At 38.7% G+C, this 22,381-nt stretch overlaps 1 protein-coding gene across 1 annotated transcript in view; it reads right to left on the bottom strand.

The window, feature by feature from the left end:
- The window catches only part of LOC133551270 (roundabout homolog 1-like), a 260,933-nt gene that overhangs the window by 30,852 nt on the left and 207,700 nt on the right, over nt 1–22,381 (bottom strand). The window contains exons 4-12 of the mRNA XM_061897817.1: nt 21,130–21,250; nt 15,142–15,280; nt 14,925–15,052; nt 12,245–12,369; nt 11,995–12,160; nt 4,392–4,597; nt 4,221–4,302; nt 3,711–3,879; nt 3,469–3,635 (exon numbers count right to left, since the gene is read on the bottom strand). Of these exons, the coding sequence (XP_061753801.1) occupies nt 3,469–3,635; nt 3,711–3,879; nt 4,221–4,302; nt 4,392–4,597; nt 11,995–12,160; nt 12,245–12,369; nt 14,925–15,052; nt 15,142–15,280; nt 21,130–21,250 (1,303 nt within the window). The remainder of the gene's footprint in view (nt 1–3,468; nt 3,636–3,710; nt 3,880–4,220; nt 4,303–4,391; nt 4,598–11,994; nt 12,161–12,244; nt 12,370–14,924; nt 15,053–15,141; nt 15,281–21,129; nt 21,251–22,381) is intronic.

Genomic DNA, 22,381 nt, shown 5'->3' with positions numbered 1-22,381 from the left:
CTGTCATTCATTATCCTACTAAAATAGTAATTGCAATCATAACATCAATAATTAGGCCCATATGCTAATCATGTGGTCCTGATATGAAGTACGCATTGATAAGTGGGTTCGGGTAGACTCTGGTGTAAACTTAAAGTAGATAGAGGAAAGAAATTTAATAGTCCCCCATTGTGGCATAATTACAATTATTAGATAAATAAAAATATTTTTTAAAACAGACAAGAGAGGAAAGAAAACATATTTGAAAATATAGTTTCCATCATTGACTGACATGTGTGGACTGGTTGTATGTGTATGAAAAGAGAGATATTGATCTTAAAATTTCATTAACTATGTGATGTTCTCTAAACAGATGAGACATTACCTTCTTCAAAGACTTTTAGAATTTGTTTGTGTGAAGATCAATATCTCTCTTTTCATACATATACAACCAGTCCACAGATGTCAGTCAATGATGGAAATTATATTTTCAAATAAGTTTTCTTGCCTCACTTGTCTGTTTAAAAAATATATTTTTATTTATTTAATATTTGTATATGTAAATATTGAATGTATGCCACAATGGGGGACTATTAATTTTCTTTCCTCTATCTACTTTAAGTTTACACCAGAGTCTACCCGAACCCACTTATCTATGCGTACTTCATATCAGGACCACATGATTGGCATATGGGCCTAATTATTGATGTTATGATTGCAATTACTATTTTAGTAGAATAATGAATGACAGGTTATCACTACAATTAAGTAATATGGTTTTAATATTACTATAAAAAGTATTTAGGTTTCTGCAAACAACTCAAACTATGGAAAATTAGATATCAGCCCAGATCAGTACAGATGGCCGAGTTAAAAAATATGTATTTGAAAAAACAACAAAAAAGCTAGCTCCATATATTAGCCAAATTAAATCTGAGAGATAATAGTGTAAAACTTACTTGTTCAGCCATGATAGTCCCATGAAAACGTGATTTCCTTTCTTTTTAATCCCAGGGAACTGCCATGGACCTTTCATCATAGATATGAATAAACACTCAATGTTTCTCCAGCATAGCGGCCATCTTACCTCGGACAGCTGGTCCCCATCATTTTATTGATGTCAATGGTACATGTACTATTTAAATATACACATACATACAATACTCTGACATTTATAACAAATCGAAAGGAGGAAAGAAAATTAATAGTCCCACTTTGTGGCATACATTCAATATTTACATATACAAATATTAAATAAATAAAAATATTTTTTTAAACAGACAGTGAGGAAAGAAAACATATTTGAAAATATCATTTCCATCATTGACTGACATCTGTGGACTGGTTGTATGTGTATGAAAATAGAGATATCTTAAAACTTCAGAAACTATGTGATGTTCTCTTAACAGATGAGACATTACCTTCTTCAAAGACTTTTAGATAAAATTCAATTGGCATTTTCCACAACTCCACAAAATTTGGACTTTTTAGAATTTGTTTGTCGACAAGAGCTGTATTATCTTGATACATATTGACAATGACCCGCCCTGCTATACTTCTGATTGGCCCTGAGCGATTTTCGCCTGACCAATCAGAAAGGAGGAGCCATGTAAGAATAACCGCCCACAAAGTGCCTAAACGAAGACGGCGAGCGCGCACATAGGCACCGCGCGCACGTAAAAAGGGTGTCACGCGCGCGCGGCGCCTTTTTGCGTGTGCGAGGTGTCTCTGTGCGTGCGCGCAGCGCCTTTTTGCGTGCGCGCGGTGCCTATGTGCGCGCTCGCCGTCTTCGTTTTGGCACTTTGTGGGCGGTTATTCTTACATGGCTCCTCCTTTCTGATTGGTCAGGCGAAAATCGCTCAGGGCCAATCAGAAGTATAGCAGGGCGGGTCATCGTCAATATGTATCAAGATAATACAGCTCTTGTCGACAAACGTAATTCTAAAAAGTCCAAATTTAGTGGAGTTGTGGAAAATGCCAATTGAATTTGAAGTGGAGAATCAGTGCGCGATAACAGTTTTTATGCGCTTGGATTTTTGGCACTAATGTGATGCCATAGAACCACACCTAGGCAAAATTCAGGCAATACCAGTGTTCTACAAATAAATAGTCTAGGACAGTGATTCTCAAACTGTGGTACGCGGGCTCCATCTAGTGGTACGCCAAATAATCACTTAATGAAGTATTCAAACACAGTGTTACTGCTCAAACTGTGTGTCATTACAGTGGCCAAAACATTAAAAGTACTTGTTAAACAAAACCGTTGCCTTGTTTTACTGAATATTTAGCCCTACTTTGCTACTGCACTTTAATGTTAGTCACCATGGGGATACTCCAGCCAAGTGTTTCTGAGGTGGGACTTGGTGAAAAAAAATTTGAGAACCACTTGTCTATGATAAAGATGTCCCGATCATCAGTGGATCGAAGGACAATATTTGACTTTTTTAACTAATCTCCGATCATTACCGCAGCCGTGTCCCAGTGTTTACATTGCTAAATTTATACCTGATTGTAAAAGATTCCCTCAAAAGAGATGCATGCTCAGTGAGACACATTTGCATTTCGGGATTCCTTGTTATACATATGAAGGAGACGCATGAATTCCAGGAGGGTGCATCTGAACAGTCGCTCAAATTTGAGAGCTAGCTGCAACAAATGTGTCGTCTATCCACAGTGCAAAGCCGCTTCTAAATATACAAATCCTTGCCACTATGGGGAAAAATAGTTGTTTCAAAATAACATTGATACAAGAGGACTAGAGAAAAAGAAAAAGCTAAACATGATGCACACACAGACTGAGCAGTACAACAGAAGAAGCTAACCGCTAAAGCTTCAATGTAAAGTAGAGGTGATTGATCCAGATGTCGATACTATTGATATTTAGTAACACCAATACTAATACTAAAGTGATTAGTTCAATACTTTTCTTTTTCTTGTAGTCATTTTTACAGAATAATTGTTGTATTGTTTTTGTCATTGTTTACAACCTCAGGGAGTAAGTATTTGGACACAGGAAGGCAAAACTCAAAGGTTTTAAATGGAAGCCAAGATGTGTTTTGGCTTTTGTTTAGTCATTGGGAACTAGCCAATTTGGATGGTTAAAATGAGTTTTTGCATCATTCAATAACATTATAATCATCAGATTTATAACAATACTCTCAAATACTAGATTCAATGAGACACGCTTTATGAAAATGTGTTATTGTCTTCACTTTGGTTACTTGCCTTAAACATTTTCATTTCCATTCTCTATTATCAAAGTATCGAAACGGGACTCAAAATCGGATCGGGTGTCACACCCAAAAAATTGGAACGGGATCGGAATCCCCAAAAATGTTGATCAGTACGTTCCTAGTCAGGCATATGCTGCAGTATTCGGAACTGAACCAAATTGTACTCGTGGAGATCAGTGTAGTGGGTTTAATTTTCATAATGCCGCAAACTAAGAAATATACCGCAGAAAAATAGAGCACAAAATATTCCACTGACCGGGTGTTCGAACTGAATCCGAGATGGTACTGGGGTCACTTAGGCCGTAGTCATTGACAGCCCTGATCAGAAAAAGGTAGACAGTTCCAGGCTTCAGGTTCTTCAAGACAAAGGTCTGCATCTTCACATGGTCTGCCAGGGTCAGCCATCTGCTTCCTAGAGTATGACTGCAGGAGAGATAATATTAATCTCAGTAGGCACTGACGATGTAATATAAATTTACATTTATATGCACGTCTTACCTGAAAGCCTCGATGAGGTATGAAGTGGGTGTCGAACCACCGTTGGGGCTGGATTTCCATGAAAGAGTGACAGAATTGGGGCTGATGTCCGTAACGACCGGTTTAGTTGGAGCACCAGGAATCATGTTGGGGCCCGAAGGTAGACTGGTCTGGACAATGACCCCAAACTCTGAAACAGACAAATGCAATGAAAGCATTAAATATGTAAATAAGGTAGCACGTACAGTAGCTTCAGAAATTATATTGAACTTGAACAAGAACTTGTTGCTAAGTACAAAGGTGGTGATTTTCAGGGTTTTGTTATAATATGTTTTAGGGTTTGGAATTGATTCATTGGATTTGTTTATTTCCTTAAGGAAAAAATGCTTCGCTTTGCATTACAGTCTTCGTCGGAGAAAACCAAGGTATGGTACAAATTGAGAGAAAACAAGCTTTTGAACAAAGCTTGTATACACTGTAGCCAAATCAATTAACGGTTTATAAATTGGAACCTAAGCAACATATACATACCCTCTACTTGTAAGTATGCTGTCCAGGATGCCTCTCCATTGGGACTAGATGCAACACAAGCATAGAAACCTGTATCTTCAAGCTGAAAAAGATACACATAGCAAAAATTGATTATTACTTCCTTAGGATAAGCAATGTTATCACCAAACGATGCATCACTTGGTCCTCTACCTTTGTGTAGCGAATCTCCAGTGACCCGGTTTCTGCTATGGACATTCGAGAGTCTGCCGGTGACAACACGGCGCCATCCTTCTTCCAGTGGACCGTAGGAGGTGGCGTGCCAGCTGTGTGGCAACTCAACACCACAGTACTGTCCACAGGAACAGTCTGATTCACTGGGCCCTGCCTAATTACAGGGGGAGGCTGTTCTGAACCAGCTGAAAGAAACAGAAGCAAGGAAGCAAAAAAAAAAGATCCATATAATTATAATCACAAAATGGTCCCTGTCACCGTGGTGTTTACCTATAACAATTGGTGTAGGAACTGGGGACGGTGGAGGTGTGTGTCCCCCAATATTGGATGAAGAAAAATGTTTTCTACCCAAAAAATATACCGTGGAGGTACAAGTGCTTTTATTTTGAAAGTGCACGTTGGCATGGTTGCAATGAATATTGCTTGTTCAACGTCTGGTCCTTTGTTTATATACGTATTTCGAAACCAGGTCTTTTGAGTTAAGTCATTTTGATTCTGGCATGGTCACATGTCCATTATTTAATTGCCATATATATTGCGTTACCATAAATGAATGATAATTATTCAAAGTGTATATTTTGACCAGCGCCTGAAGGCAGCACGCATTGCACAGGCAAAGTGATAGTTACAGCGATCTGTGGCCACTTTGCTTCAAAATAAACCTCAATGGAACTTTAGATAAAACTGAGGTAATGAGTTAGTATTGCAGGGCCAAACTTTCTTATCATCGGTGCACATCAAAATTAAAATAGCATCTTGAAGTGAAACATGAATGTGAGAATGGCGCTGCTAGCATAAATGTAACTTGAATAGGGTTGCCAAACGTCTCTTCAAACTTGGAATCATCCCGTTTTTACAAACAAAAGTACGCCTTCAAGTGGCCAACAGAGCCAATTATTTTGTTTTCATGGTAGGTGCGCCCTGTAAAAGAAAATGGTAAATTGTGACTTCATACGGCAGTTTTGACTCAGCAGTTTCGCCACAGTCACCAACACGCACCAAGCAGGCATCTTGTCAGTGAAGCAGATAACTAAAGTAAGTGTATAAAAGTTAAAATAGGAGTGTTCTGCTGTCTATGGTTGCAATAAGCTCAATATTTATGTGAGCGTGTTTGTTTTGTTACAGAGTGCAGTTGGTCTGAGGTTGATCACACAATTCAATGCGGAAATTACACATTCAGTTTGCACATTTCGGTAGGAGGAGAGAGGTATGTGTCTTAGAACTATTAGTAGCGTGTCATTTATTCAACTTTAATGAGCTATAATTGTGTGTGATGTTTTTATTTAATGACAAATTACACAACATAGCATAAATACAATAACTTCAATGAGACTATACACAAAGCAAACTATAACCTGCTACCCAAGAATTTACAACAATTCTCAAAAAAAAGAGGATAAATAAAATCTTAGAGAAAAATGTAATTTAAAAAATGTTTATGCACGTACAACACTTAAGACCTTCAGTATATCAGAATGTGGAATTAAATTATGGTATGGATTAAGCAAAGCAATCAAACTATGTACTAATATGATCCACTTTAAGAAACTCTACAAACTTAAAGTATTTACAAAGTACAAAGAAGAAGAAGAACCATTATGAATTAATTTCATCCATCATTCATTCTCAAAATAATCATACTCATCTCATCATATGAAATATAACTTACTTCACCAATCATTATTTATTTATTTTTATTGGGATTACTTATGGCAGTGTTTTTCAACCACTGTGCCGCAGCACACTAGTGTACCGTGAGATATTGTTTGGTGTGCTGTGGAAAATTATGTAATTTCACCCAATTGGGTTAAAAATATTCTTTGCAAACCAGTAAATATTGTCTGTGCTGTCAACTTCCATATCAGTAGGTGGCAGTAGGTAGATAATGGCTATGTAGACGCCAGGAACAGGATTTGTTGTGATCACAATATGCAGATGACAGTGGGAGGCAGTGTGCAGGTAAAAAGGTATCTAAAGCTTAAACCAAAAATAAACAAAAGGCATTGAAGCTTAGGGATGGTTATGCAAAACGAATCTCAAACAGAACTGGCTGTAAAGTATCCATCCAAACGAACAGAATGATGGACGGCAGCAAAGATTTACAGCGCGTGGAGCAGACGGCGTCCACAAAGCATATCTCTACATAACATGACAATTAACAACTAAATAGGAGTGCCAGACAAGAACTAAAACACTATGCACAGGAAAACACCAAAATACTCAAAATAAGTCAGTGTTTTGTGACAGTACACCTACTTTGAGACGAGCTATAGTGATGCACAGTGTGTTATTCTTTGAATTTTTACCCAACATTTGCAATAACGACTTTTTACTGTCAATATCAGGTGCTGAGTTAAAATTTTTAATGTTTTCTGCTGATGGTGTGCCTTGGGATTTTTTCAATGAAAAAATGTGCCTCGGCTCAGAAAAGGTTGGAAAAACACTGACTTATGGAGTATATTGTAAATAAATTGAGAACAGGAAGTGAACAAAAGTTTTAGCAACTGCTATGTAAAAGAAAAGAGGTAGGAATAAAAAAAGCTCTGCTTCTTCCTACTCCTTTTCAAACATGTTGAAAAGAGAAACTGAAACTTGTGATTTATCATGTTGTATGCTTGCATGTTCGAAACAAAGTCAAACTCAACTCAACTCAATAACTTCAGTAAGAGGAGATCTCCTTCATAAATAAGGCACAATTAAAATGTTGCCAGTCATATTAGTGGAACAAATATTTCACCTCTCTTTTTGTCAAAGTAGTTTTTATAGTGATGAAAGTTGGAGACCTGCACACTGAATTTATTCTGTTTTAAGTTAAGCAGGACATACCCCTGTTAAAGAAATATGTTTATTTGTATTAAGTTAAGCAGGAAATGTTTCTATTTAAGACCAAAAAAAAAAAAAAGAACGCACTTAATTCTTACTTTACTTACTGTCACCAAGTTTTGAGCAAATCAACTTTTAGAAAAAAATGTATTTGTGTCCAAATATTAGGGTATCTTTTAAAGGAAAAAAATATTAATGCTATCAAATAGTAACCTGTGATTAATCATGATTAATCACAGAATTAGAATGTGATTAGGGCTTCACGGTGGCAGAGGGGTTAGTGCGTCTGTCTCACAATACGAAGGTCCTGCAGTCCTGGGTTCAAATCCAGGCTCGGGATCTTTCTGTGTGGAGTTTGCATGTTCTTCCCGTGAATGCGTGGGTTCCCTCCGGGTACTCCGGCTTCCTCCCACTTCCAAAAGACATGCACCTGGGGATAGGTTGATTGGCAACACTAAATTGGCCCTAGTGTGTGAATGTGAGTGTGAATGTTGTCTGTCTATCTGTGTTGGCCCTGCGATGAGGTGGCGACTTGTCCAGGGTGTACCCTGCCTTCCGCCCGATTGTGGCTGAGATGGGCGCCAGCGCCCCCCGCGACCCCGAAAGGGAATAAGCGGTAGAAAATGGATGGATGGATAGAATGTGATTAATCCGATCAAACATGAATCACTTAGCAGCCCTATTATGAAATTGGATAAATATGCTTCCCATATTGTTTCATACCTCTAATCAAATAGCTATTCCACATTTGTGGATATAATAAATGTATTGTTACATTCGACAGTAATACTGTGTTTGATACTCTACATCAGTGGTTTTCAACCACAGTGCCGCGGCACACTAGTGTGCCAGGAGATACAGTCTGGTGTGCCGTGGGAGATTATCTAATTTCACCTATTTGGGTTAAAAATATTTTTTAGCAAACCAGTAATTATAGTCTGCAAATGATGTGTTGTTGTTAAGTGTCGGTGCTGTCTAGAGCTTTGCAGAGTAAACGTGTAATACTCTCAAAATCAGTAGGTGGCAGCAGGTAGCTAATTGCTTTGTAGATGTTGATACAACGGCAGGCAGCATGAAGGTAAAAAGGTATTTAATGCATAGACAAGAAATAAACAAAAAGTAAGTGCCCCTAAGAAAAGGCATTGAAGCTTGGGGAAGGCTATGCAGAACAAAAATAAAACTGAACTGGCTACAAAGTAAACAAAAACAGAATGCTGGACGACAGCAAAGACTTACATTGTGGAAGCCAAGATGGCTTCCACTATGTACATCCGAACATGACATGACAATGTCCCCACGATGAAGGATAAAAACAAAGTAGATGTGGGAAATATCGCTCAAAGGAAGACATGAAACTGCTACAGGAAAACTCTGAGAAAAATCCACCAAAATAGGAGCGCAAGACAAGAACTAAAATATTACTACACACAAGAAAACAGCAAAAAAGTCCAAATAAGTCAGGGTGTGATGTGACAGGTGGTGACAGTACACCTACTTTGAGACAAGAGCTATAGTGATACATACTTGGTTATGCTTTAAAGTCATATCCAACAATTGCGACGACGACTTTTTACTGTCAACTGAGTTTTGTTTTTTTAATGATTTCTGGGGTGGTGTGCCTCCGCATTTTTTTAACTCAAAAAATGTTGAAAAACACTGCTCTACATAGTGCACGATAGCCTATCCATCCATTCATCCATTTTCTACCGCTCGTCCCTTATGGGGTCGCGGGGGGTACTGGAGCCTAACACAGCTGCACACGGGCAGAAGGCGACGTACACCCTGGACAAGTCGCTACCTCATCGCAGGGCCAACACAGATAGACAGACAGCTATCACACTCACATTCACACACTAGGGCCACTTTAGTGTTGCCAATCAACCTATCCCTAGGTGCATGTCTTTGGAACTTAAAATTTTTTGCAAGTGATTATTGCAAATGGTGAAGTAATAAGGGGAAAAATTGTCAAAATACAATACCGCCACAAAATGAAAAACTGATACGATGTGAAAGATATTGAAAGAAAGGTTGCAATAGAGAGGACAATAGGCGACTGCGCAGTCAGTAAAGGAAAAAGAAATCAACTTATCGCCTCCAGCAGAGCAACTAATCATTCATTGGACAGTAGGTACTGATGGACGCAGCTCTGAGCACAACCGGCGAAGATAACAGAGCCCTCTTCACTCTCCATCTTACATTTTAAAGCCCGCCGAAATGGGACAGGGGCTCTGAATAAATAGACAAACCAAAAAAGTAGATGGAAACATGCCTCGAAAACAGCCACAGGTAATACCGACTGGTTATTTCCATAAAAATGCAGTCCTCCAAATGTTGATGGAATTGATGTGGTAAGATGGAGAGAGCGAGAGTAGAGTGCTAATAGATCACAGGAAAAGGAAAAAAAAAGACACCCCACTTTTTTTTAAATTCCTATTACCATTACCGGATTTCACAGAGTAGTCCTTTTTAATAAATTATACGAACACTGAAGGATGTACTTTATGAGCAGTAAAGAGCTACTGAAGCCTGAAGCAGTTTCTGTTATTAATTGAAAATATGTACAAACGCAGACAGACATGCACACAGAAGCACACGGGTCATTTAATTGAGAGCCTGTAGATATTTCTGGTTGTGTGTAATCACTGGTGCAAGTGCATTTGGCATATTTAAATTGTGTTGTGCTTTGGGTTTGTTCATGTTTCTGCTTGGGGTTTTTTACGTATGCATGTGCAACTACTGTTTTACAGTGTACAGTTCTGTTATACAAATGTGTTTCATCTGTTTGTTTGTGTTAGGTATTAACATAAGAATTGTCCTATAGTACACAAATACACTCAATCAATATGTACATCAGAGCAAAAAATGTATGGAAATTATATTTTTATATCATTACAATGATGTTTATGGTAAGATCAGATCAGGGTTGAATTTGTTGTATTACTACTAGCTAAAAAGTAAATTGTAAAATGTGTTCCTCATCAAAGGAAACCAATAATAAACATGTTCTAAGTATAAACATGTCACAAGTATGGTTGGTGCTGCAGTTGTTTCATAATGTTTTATTGAAACATCACCACAATTTTGAGTGCCAGTAAAAATGTTGTCAGTTTTAGAATGCTGGGATAGTTTTCATGTGATCGACCACTGCCTCCTGCCCCTGACGTTGATTGACCCACCTGCCTCCGTTTTATGATTAGGACACGCAACAGTTAACCATCACCATCCAGCGCTATGAGTTGTGTGCACACCTTAGTGTGTTGTAGCTGTTCATTGCATCTGCACGGATGTGCGTTTGTTTTGCTTTACCTGCTTTTGCTCCTCTTAAGGCAATCAAATAAAAATAAAAAATCCCCGTAACCCACCTCTTGCCTCTGCATATTGGGGTCAAAACCACTGCAACCACTGGTGAAACTCCATCCATCCATCCATTTTCTACCGCTTATTCCCTTTCGGGGTCGCGGGGGGCGCCGGCGCCTATCTCAGCTACAATCGGGCGGAAGGCAGGGTACACCCTGGACAAGTCGCTACCTCATCGCAGGGCCAACACAGATAGACAGACAACATTCACACTCACATTCACACACTAGGGCCAATTTAGTGTTGCCAATCAACCTATCCCCAGGTGCATGTCTTTGGAAGTGGGAGGAAGCCGGAGTACCCGGAGGGAACCCACGCATTCACGGGGAGAACATGCAAACTCCACACAGAAAGATCCCGAGCCTGGATTTGAACCCAGGACTGCAGGAACTTTGTATTGTGAGGCAGACGCACTAACCCCTCTGCCACCGTGAAGCCCTGGTGAAACTCAAAAAATGTAAATATTGTTAATACCAGCAATTAAATTTACGAGGTGAAACTAATATACAGTACAAGCCAACCTTGAGACCTCCGAATCCGGGAGATGGGGGGAGGTCGGAGGGGGGCGTTGGTGGTAGCGGGGGTGTATATTGTAGCGTCCCGGAAGAGTTGGTGTTGCAAGGGGTTCAGGTTATCTGTTATGTTCGGATGTTTTCGCGAAATGTGTTTGTCATTTTTGTTTGATGTGGGTTCACAGTGTGGCGCATAATTGTAACAGTGTTAAAGTTGTTTATACGGCCACCCTCAGTGTGACCTGTATGGCTGTTGATCAAGTATGCTTGCATTCACTTGTATGTGTGTTAAAGCTGCATATATAACGTGGCTGGGCCGACATGCTGTTTGTATGGACAAAAAGCGGACGTGATGACAGGTTGTAAAGGACGCCAAAGGCAGTCCATTTAAGGCACGCCTCCGATATTGTTGTCCGGGTGGAAATCGGGAGAAATTCAGGAGAATGGTTGCCCTGGGAGATTTTCGGGAGGGGCACTGAAATTTGGGAGTCCCCCGAAAAAATCGGGTATGCTAATATATGACATAGGCTCATGACATGCAAATCAAAATATGACTGGACTTTTTTTGAAATAATATTGATAACTATGGCTTACGGCTTATGAAAACCTCAAATTGAAAATTTCAAAAAATGATGGGTTTTCGAAAACTGTAGGCTATGATGAACAAAATTATAACCTAACCTTGACATATTTCACTTTGTAATTAATATTAGTTTCACATTTGAAGTTGAATTGCAGACATTAATGGACTTTTACTTGAGTTTCACCTCTGTGCGCGCTCGTGACAGAGACAATATTACTGATAATATTTCTTAAGTAAACACATGAAATCTGCAACTAGCAGTGTGTATTCTAGTATGGACTAAACCATATCTGCGTCCATCACTTACTGTCTGTCACCTCCAGCAGGGCTTTGGTAATAACACTGCCAGCGATGTTGAGAGCCTGGCAGCTGTAGAGGCCACCATCAGAATGCTGAACATCGGTGATGGTCAAACTGCCCATCTGAGAGACAGACACACGGCTGAAGGGCTGCGGTGCGGAGAACAACAGACTCTGCAGGGAGAGTTAGAATCAACAGTTTATTTACACTCAGACGGTCATTATTGGGAAGATGGAGAGGTTGAAGGTGAGTCTCACCTCGCTGCCCTCCCTTTGCCAGAAGATGGCAGGCTGCGGGTTACCGCTGGCTTCACATTGGAAGGTGACTGTCCTGCCTAACGCTGCCACCTGGTTCTTGGGGCGTAAGGCAAAAGCTGGTGGCACTGAGGAAGGGGGGAAAGGTCTAAATTACACCAAACAGCCTAAAAAAAAATCGAATTTTTAAAAAACCTCACAGTGATCCAATTTTAACATGATTTACCTTTTTCCATACAGAACTAAACTGCACATACTGTAAACTTGGATTACATTCTGCTGCTGGTTTATGGTGGATGATGGATGGATGACTGAACTTACCAGTGTTGACTAGGGGAGAAAAACACAACACAGATGTGATGAGCAATGCAGGCATAACATATCTTATAACATTTAAATACAAATACAGTACTGCGGCTACCACATAGTTAAATGTAGAGAATAATGAAAGGTTATTGTATTTTTCGGACTATAAGCCACTTCTTTTTTCCCAGGTTTTAAACCCTGCGTCTTATAAAACGGCGCAGCTATTTTATGGATTTTTCTTCGATGATGGCCATAATGTGTTGTATTCAACAAATAATTTTCATACAATATCGACAGAGACACTGAAAAGGTGTGTTATTGTTTGTGCTATGGACGAGTTTGCTCAGTGCAGGTGCTGTGGGTTAAGAATGTACTTCCTGTAGGGTTCTTTGAACCGGAAGTAAATGTCCGTAGTGTTTCTGCTCGAAAAGATTTGTCATTCATCACTCCAAGCAACGTTTGTCAGTTTTACAATATAACTAAAACAACTCGTACTTACTGAATCGTCCCATTTGTCTGTAAGAGTGTCTTCATGCATATTTGTAGGTGCTATCGTGATGTAATCAAGCTAGCGTCGTTAGCATTAGCTAATATGCTAACACGTTTACAAGCGTCTGTGTTATTATTATTAACTTACAATTGCATTCTTTTTGTGTTGTTTCAGTTTTGTAAATTCACCAAATAAAATCAATAACAAAACATTTACAAAGATTTTCATACTGGTATGTATCTGCAATTGTTTAGTCCGATGGTCTACAGCCCGGAAAATACAGTATACTTTAGGAGCTTGCAACAAAAGGAGGATGTTCTCACAAGGACTGGGACTGTAAATGTGCAAAAATGTAAGCAATGTGGCATCATAATCCGTACACATGCACAAAATCCTGCAGTGACTAAATTGGACGCAAACATTTAGCAATGAAAAAGAGATGGCAACCCCGAAAAGGGGCAAGCGGTAGAAAATGGCTGGATAGATGTTGCACTTTTGTATACTGTATTCTTCGGACTATAAGGCTTCATAACGCTTTATAACCCTGTAAATCTAATGTATAGATTAATTCTGGTTGTGCTTACCATGCTCAAAGCAATTTTATTTGGTACATGATGTAATGACGAGTGTGACCAGTAGATGGCAGTCACACATAAGAGACACGTGTGGACTGCAATGTAATGCTGCAAGCAATCCCAAGATTTGGATATTTCATTGAGAACATAGAACATTACACATAGCGCTCAAAAATCTGACAAAATGTTTTAGTATGACTTTAGTAAGCTATGAACCCGCACCGCTTAATGGATTGTCGGTGCATTACGACAGGTCATTACTGATTTCAAAGCGCAATTGCTAAGCCGTATTGTAGTTTGAAGGACAGATGTGGAATGATATCTGTAGGTATTGCTCAATATCCATATGTTTTAATGTAAGTGTAGGCACCGTATCTGGTGATGGAAATTTTTTTTTTTATCACTGAATTAATCCAAGGAAATGTATGTTTGAATTGCTATGAGAATAACCCCTAGCATGCAGTATTTAATTTGTTTATTTAAAACACTTGGCTGAAAAATTTGATTGTTTTCAATTTGTTTTACTTGCCCTCTAAGAGTGTGTGGGCTGATTGCTGCAGAGGGCCAGCTGTGGATATATGCAGCTTGTTTGGCACAATTAAGGGAGTCTCACAGTTTTTCTGACCGTGTATTACATGTCTTACGTGTATTATGTGAATCCCACGTAGTCAGTGTACTAAGTGTACTACAATTGTATTGTGTTGTTGTGTGTTTGTTTGACATGGAATGTGGATCATTGTGAGCAGGATTGCTAGCCACTACTGAAAAAAACAAGGAATTTGGTGTATTTTGTCTTTTAGTTTGAAAAAAATTTGCAGTACTGCAACTGGTGAGCTCAAAACTTTATTGGAACTTGTGTCAGCCACGGACTCCTAAAAGGGTTTTTACTGAGAATCCCTTCAGTCAAGTATACAATTATTTTTGGAGTTAACAGCACAATGACTTTAAAAAACATGTTTTTGTCATGTCTTATTGTTCCTTTTTTTTAACTATGTGCAGCTGAGAGTGGGACATATTTGGTGACAAATATGTTAAATGTATGCTTCAATTTATGGAAATATTGACTGTGTACTGTATATGAACCTTCTACTCGGCAGATAACATCCTATTATGTGATACTATGGCTATAGAAATAGGAATTCAATGAATAAGAATGCTGAATGCAGGTGTGTGCTTTTTTGTGACCTTACAAGACAAACTTTTCAATATCTGCCATGCATTAAAAACTAGATGGAAATATTTGAAAACAAGCTGCAGCAAGTGAATGATGGCATTGTTCAAGTACATTATATGTGCACGAAGATGTACTGACCATGAACAGTGAGTGTTGCAGTTGCTTCAGACTTTCCAACCATGTTCTCCACAACACATGTATAGGAACCCTCATCTGACGAGGTCACTTGGCGAACAATCAAAGTGTGGTCCTCCAGGATTTCATATCTAAAAATGGGGAGTGGAGCATCACGTGGTGGTTTGAACCAATTTTTTTGACATGTTTTCGCTGTTCATAGAAAGAGCATGTGTATTACCTGCCCTTAGGTAGGTCAGAATCTTCTTTTCTCCAGCGGACAGTGGGAACAGGATCACCTTGAACCGCACAGTGGAACTCCACACTCCCGTCTGCCAACACCACTACACTGCTGGGCCGCTTTAGGAAGGTTGGGCGCTCTGGTGGGCATCAAGTAGAACAATTCAATCATGCATTTAATACACAATGGGCAGATGTATTGGGAAATGTGGCCATTACACAAAGTACCTGATTTACTAATATCCAAAATAACGCGCTAAATAGCGTCAGCAAACAATACAATTGTGTCTGCTATTGTGAGCGTGTGACTGAATGAACAATTGATTGCAAGTGCAAAACTGGCTAAGACTGCCCAATTTAAATGAGGATTTAGATAGTACAACCGGTATTATGTGCCCATGGACACACTCATTTTCCTCCTCATTTATTATATTACACTCTCTTACCTGTGTGCAATGTTGTTGAACTATCTATGATACTGTATGTATTTTTTTTAAAAGATTGACTCCCAATCTAGACAACATGAACTACTTTTATCACTCTCATGAGGTGCTCTGCAGAGAGGCGGTGGACCTTTACAACACCACAGCGCATTAATGCCTCTGGAATTATTCAAATGCATTAAGATACATATTGTAATATATGTTTTTATACATAAGATGTGTTCTAATAATATATTTCCTAAGTGAAAAAACGAAAACCATTAAAAAACAATACAAGAAAACTGCATCATTAAAATGTGTTCATATCAGCACCTTATGACATTCAGCATCTATGCAATTATGAAGTCATATTGCTGATATTTGACAGTCTATAAATGTTGACAATCATAGGCAGATGGTGCTGCATATCTGTCTCCTCCTTTCTCACAGCTATTTCTGCGCAACTTCCAGTTTTCAAGTACATTTCAGATGTACTAAATATGGACGGAAAACAGCAGCCACAGTAAAGTTTTAGTCTTTATGAATCACAATGCATGTGCTCAATAATTAACTTTGCATTTTCTCCTCCCTGTATTGTGGGTGTTCTAATAATCAGCATAGACTGCATATTCGTGAAAACAGACACACTTAATGGGTTGTGCTCCTTAATTATCTTCACTTAAGAGACGCAATCTTCGGTGTACCTATAGCAGTATCAGTTTTGAGTGCACTATTATTATGTTTAAGTATGTGTTTTAATTAGGAGTGGGCAAATTAGTGCGTTAATTACGAGTTAACTCATCAATCTATTAACGCCGACAATTATTTTATCGCACATTTGCGTATGTTATTTACATGCTTTTATTTTGTTAACCCCTTTTCTTAACAAGATGGCGTCGCCCGGATAAGCTCTTGGTAAAGATGGAACATTTGGCAAAAATACCGGACCATTCTGCAAATTTCATAGCTGGCTTACAGCGTGGTCACTCTGGGATCACTTACGACCGCCAGACAATTCTGAATGTGGATAGATCGGGCCGTTTTGGACTGAATGATGCATGCTTGCTAGACCGGCTAGCTAGCATGGGAATACTTTGCCGGCTACATCCAGCGGCCTGTGAAGCAGCGGACTATATGTGTTGTCTGTCTATTTATGAATAATGCAGACGAGGAGTGTTGGCTGAGTTCTTAACGTTTGCTTTCAGAGGGTGCATATCACAACATACAAAATGCCGTCATGGCGACACAACCTATACCGGACTACCGCGCATGCTCGTCACTCCTGTTGCATGCTGGGTAGGGTAGTTCTTTTTTTCCCCTGGCTCATAACATCACAATATAGTACCATGTATATGATGCGTTCAGTTTATCAAAGCACCAAGCAAACAATCGGAAAATTCCCATCATATCAATTCCTAGATATGGTCATAATTATTCTAAGTGCACTACGCAGAATAAACACAACATTATTAATATTGCTACTACGGATAATTTGATCAAAAATTCCCTAAAACAGCCCACTACCTATAATATAGGTTTTTTAAACATAAGATCCCTGATTAAAAAAAATGTTTCTGCTGTTACCTCAGAAATTGCCTGTTCAGATGTTATGATTGTGGCTCAGAGATTTGTATGTAGATTATATTTATTTTCCATAACAAACCGGATAACTTAAATACCCTGGCAGTGGCAATAAGCTTAAATGTTTGTATTTACATTTTTTGAGTTGATTTTCATAAAATATGCTATTTAACTGCTACTGTTTAACAAGGACTGATTTAAATTGTGTTTGCACAACAAATGTTTCGGCGGTTTTGTTCATGTGGGCGAATATTCCAATAAAGGTGCACTACACACTACTTTTGAATTCATTATTGGGCTTTGCGTATAAAATGCAGTTAATCGCAATTAATCGGACAAATAGTGCGATTAACTTTGATTAAAATTTTTAATTGTTGCCCAGCCCTAGTTTTAATACATGCAGGTATTTAGTAGCACTGTCCACTTGGTAAAAGAAAATAAAGAATGTGCAAATTAAAAAAAAAATTGCTCAAAATTCTCGTTAAGATGGACTAATTAATATTTATGCAAACTAAAGAATCCTCATATCTCTCTGACTAATAAATTACCGTAAATTCCAGACCCTAAACCTAAAATTTTTTTCCACGCTTTGAACTCTGCAGCTTTTACAATGTTGCAGCTAACTTAAGGGATTTTCCAGGTTCAAAAGCTTCACATGCCGGCAATAAATGTACTCTTGTCATGGCGGAACAATGAAACACTCACACCATAGTTCAATAAGCTATTTAGCGCATTGTGTACTCACCCTCATCATGGCAAAGACAGTATTCTTGTCATGGCGGACCAATGAAACACTCACACCCTAGTTCAGTCAGCCATTTAGCACATTGTGTACTCACCCTCATCATGGCAAAGACAACAAAATGCATATGATACAGCTTTTAAGTGGAAGGCGATTGACATGGACATCAAAAAAGAAAAATGAACAGCTGTACTACTGCCTGTTTAAAAAGATGGCACAAGCTAAGAGACAAATTTGCCTCGACAAAAGCGAAAGTGCAAATGTGGCAGATAAAATTTTGGATGAAGCCATTTCAAATTTTTTCAAGCGTGACATAGAAGAATACAACTTCAGCTGTTTCAGCGTGCAGGAGGAGGATGAAGACTTTTCCATTAGGCTGTGTCTTTTGTTACATTTTTAAATGAACAGTAATGCCTGTGTAAATATTTAGTTTCAATGACCACACCTGTGGCTTCCAGACACTTACAGGCCTATATAAGTACAAAATAAAATTAGTACACAAATGTGCTCAATACTGCAGAAATAACGGTATTTGTCCTAATATATAAAGATTCATAATACAATACATATTCAACCCTTGTTATATTCAAACTGCAAAGTAAAATGTATTGATGCCAAAATAATTAAATTACTACACAAAATCCTCAGTTATTTTTTTAAAACATTCTGGCAATTATCACCCATCTATTTCCAAGGTCATTAGGGATGCATAGCTTCCAGGAATACGTTGACCTTGGTGTGCATTCAGCGGGATTATTCTCCCAGCCTTGAAAAGCCTGGTGAAGCACTAGACTGTAGGCTCCACAAGCTGACCAAGGTCATCTCACCGCGATACTGATAAGAGCTCAATTCTGATGGGAATTGTTGAAAAAAGAAGTGGAGGTGTTGAGGAATGAAAGCTGGCATTTTGGCTGTGGAATGTGCCAAGAATAGTGGGGCGCTCTGCTACGACGGTGCTTATTATGGACACTACACATTTTTTTTCAGAAGGTAACACACTTAAGGTAATTAATAGGTTCTTACGATACGCCACGTAACGGACTGTTTAGTCGGAGTGTACTGGTGGTACATATATCAGTATCAGACTTCTCAGGGAAAGAATCTTCAGTTTGGCACATAATAAACTGAGAAACAGAAAGTGTGCCTTGCATTTGCGTCAGCACTCAGTTGTCGGCATCTACACGGCAACAGCAGTGCTAAAAAGTCAGTCTTCTGCATGTTTAGTGACACGTTGGGTAAAACGTGAACATACAAATACAAACTGGAACTATTCATGCAGCATTTAAACCAGTGAAGGTATTTAATTTACTCAAAATGAAATAATTATTCACACTACTCAAATTGTAACTGTTGTACTATGTCTGCATCGTTGCACTGTTGCTGTATATTAAAAATGATATTCTTAATTGAATCGTGTTGTATTTGTTGGAGAATTAGCTGCCAACAGTTGATATTGTTAGTGTAAAATGTAATGTTTACCCTAATATGAATTAATATTAAGTCCTATCTTAAAACTCATTTGTATACTCTAGCCCAGGGGTTAATATTAAGTCCTATCTTAAAACTCATTTGTATACTCTAGCCCAGGGGTTAATATTAAGTCCTATCTTAAAACTCATTTGTATACTCTAGCCAGGGGTTAATATTAAGTCCTATCTTAAAACTCATTTGTATACTCTAGCCAGGGGTTAATATTAAGTCCTATCTTAAAACTCATTTGTATACTCTAGCCAGGGGTTAATATTAAGTCCTATCTTAAAACTCATTTGTATACTCTAGCCAGGGGTCACCAACGCGGTGCCCGCGGGCACCAGGTAGCCCGTAAGGACCAGATGAGTTGCCCGCTGGCCTGTTCTAAAAATAGCTCAAATAGCAGCACTTACCAGTGAGCTACCTCTATTTTTTTAATTGTATTTATTTACTAGCAAGCTGGTCTCGCTTTGCTCGAAATTTTTAATTCTAAGAGAGACAAAACTCAAACAGAATTTAAAAATCCAATAAAATATTTTAAAGACTTAAAGTCTTTTGAATTTGTCTTTGTTAGAAATATAGCTTGGTCCAATTTGTTATATATCCGAACAAAGTGCAGATTGGATTTTAACCTATTTAAAACATGTCATCAAAATTCTAAAATTAATCTTAATCAGGAAAAATTACTAATAATGTTCCATAAATTCTTTTTTAAATTTTTTCAAAAAGATTCAAATTAGCTAGTTTTTCTCTTCTTTTTTTTTCGGTTGAATTTTGAATTTTAAAGAGTCGAAATTGAAGATAAACTATGTCTCAAAATTCAATTATCATTTTTTTCCCTGCTTTCTCCTCTTTTAAACCGTTTTTTGTTGTTTTTTTCATCATTTATTTATTCTCTAAAAAAACCTTCCGTTAAAGGAAAAAAATGTACGACGGAATGACAGACAGAAATACCCCTTTTTTGATATATATAGATGTATTTATTAAAGGTTAATTGAGCAAATTAGCTATTTCTAGCAATTTATTGAAGTGTGTATCAAATTGGTAGCCCTTCGCATTAATCAGTACCCAAGAAGTAGCTCTTGGTTTCAAAAAGGTTGGTGACCCCTGCTCTAGCCTTAATAGACCCCCTTTTTAGACCAGTTGATCTGTCGTTTCTTTTCCTCCTCTGCCCCCCTCTCCCTTATGGTGGTGGTGGTGGTGGTGGTGGTGGGGGAGGGGGCTGGGGGGGTAAACACAGGTCCGGTGGCCATGGATGAAGTACTGGCTGTCCAGAGTCGGGACCCGGGGTGGACTGCTCGCCTGTACATCGGTTGGGGACATCTCTGCGCTCCTGACCCGTCTTCGCTTGGGATGGTCTCCTGCTGGCCCCACTATGGATTGGACTCTCACTATTATGTTAGATCCACTATGGACTGGACTCTCACTATTATGTTAGATCCACTATGGACTGGACTTTCACAATATTATGTTAGACCCACCTGACGTCCATTGCTTTAGGTCTCTCCAAGAGGGGGCGTTTGCCCACATATGCGATCCTCTCCAAGGTTTCTCATGGTCATTTCTCATAGTTTTTCCTTGCCCTTATGTGGGCTCTGTATCGCGGATGTCGTTGTGGCTTGTGCAGCCGTTTGAGACACTTATGATTTAGGGCTATATAATCAAACATTGATTGATTGAATATGTAGAAGGATCAACAAGCATGCCGTATCATTCCACTCCTCGACAAAGTGATGTACTTTAGACTTGTACAAGAGAATCATACTAATTTTACCTAGCACGGTGAGCTCAGCGATTTCACTCTCTCTCTCCCCCACCATGTTGGTTCCAACACAGATGTATTTTCCTGCGTCGCTCTTCCTGGTGTTGGTGATCATCAGCTTGCCACTGCGGATCTAAATGAAAGCACACTGAATATTTGCACAGCTGTATTTGCAGAGCCTATCATGTGTACTGTTTGTCAGTCACAGAGTGATGTCTGAAACGAATATTAGAATATGCCAGGGAACATGCATGAGGTTGTTTTGAAAGAGATGCAGTTAACATGGTATAAACTGTATATATTTGGATAATCTATTATTGTACTCAGGCTTTTAAAATAATTTAATTGAGTACTACAGGTGTTCCTTGGTTTACAATATTCCAAGTTAAGTTTTGGTTACAATACGCTACCTTATATTAATTAAAAACTTAATTTTGGTGAATTTTTAGTTTTATATTTTTACTTTTTTACATTTCGGTATGTCTCACAAGCGACAGTGTGCCAAAGAAAAAGAAAGTCATCACCATTGAAGATAAAACTATATTAGCTGCACAATTGTCCCAAACTGCCTGACTGTAGTCAAAGTCCTTAAAAAGAAACATTGGTAATGCTGATGAATGCTTAGAAGGGACTTTGTGATAGGAGGGGAAGAGTTGCCTGCATGGGATCATTTTCAATATACATGCCTGCAGGACAACCACAGGGATAAAAGTATAACCGAGAACCTTAACCCTCTTATTGTATTGTTATATATGTATATTTGTGAATGATTGAATGTAATGTGGGAATCGCCTCAGAAAAGTAGTTATTTAGTCGCTTTTCATTTAATTACTGTATTTTATGTCTTTCATGATTTATGTGCCACTATGGATTGAACTTTCACAATATCATGTTAGACCCGCTCGACATCCATTGCTTTCGGTCTCCTAGAGTGGGGGGTTGCCCAGATCTGAGGTCCTCTCCAAGGTTTCTCATAGTCAGCATTGTCACTGGCGTCCCACTGGGTGTGAATTCTCCCTGCCCACTGGGTGTGAGTTTTCCTTGCCCTTTTGTGGGTTCTTCCGAGGATGTTGTAGTCGTAATGGTTTGTACAGTCCTTTGAGACGTTTGTGATTTAGGGCTATATAAATAAACACTGATTGATTGATTGATGTGTGATTAGCCCCTAGCATGGCAGCTTTTGCCCTCAGGGTGTGAATGTGTGTGTGAATGGGTAAATGTGATGTAAAATGTAGAGCGCTTTGGGTATCATTCCTGGTATAGT

This window comes from Nerophis ophidion, linkage group LG04 (genome assembly GCF_033978795.1).
Source record: "Nerophis ophidion isolate RoL-2023_Sa linkage group LG04, RoL_Noph_v1.0, whole genome shotgun sequence".
In the NCBI taxonomy this organism is placed as follows: domain Eukaryota; kingdom Metazoa; phylum Chordata; class Actinopteri; order Syngnathiformes; family Syngnathidae; genus Nerophis; species Nerophis ophidion.
The sequence above is the reverse complement of the archived record's forward strand: the minus strand, read 5'-3'. Positions and strand labels throughout refer to the sequence as shown.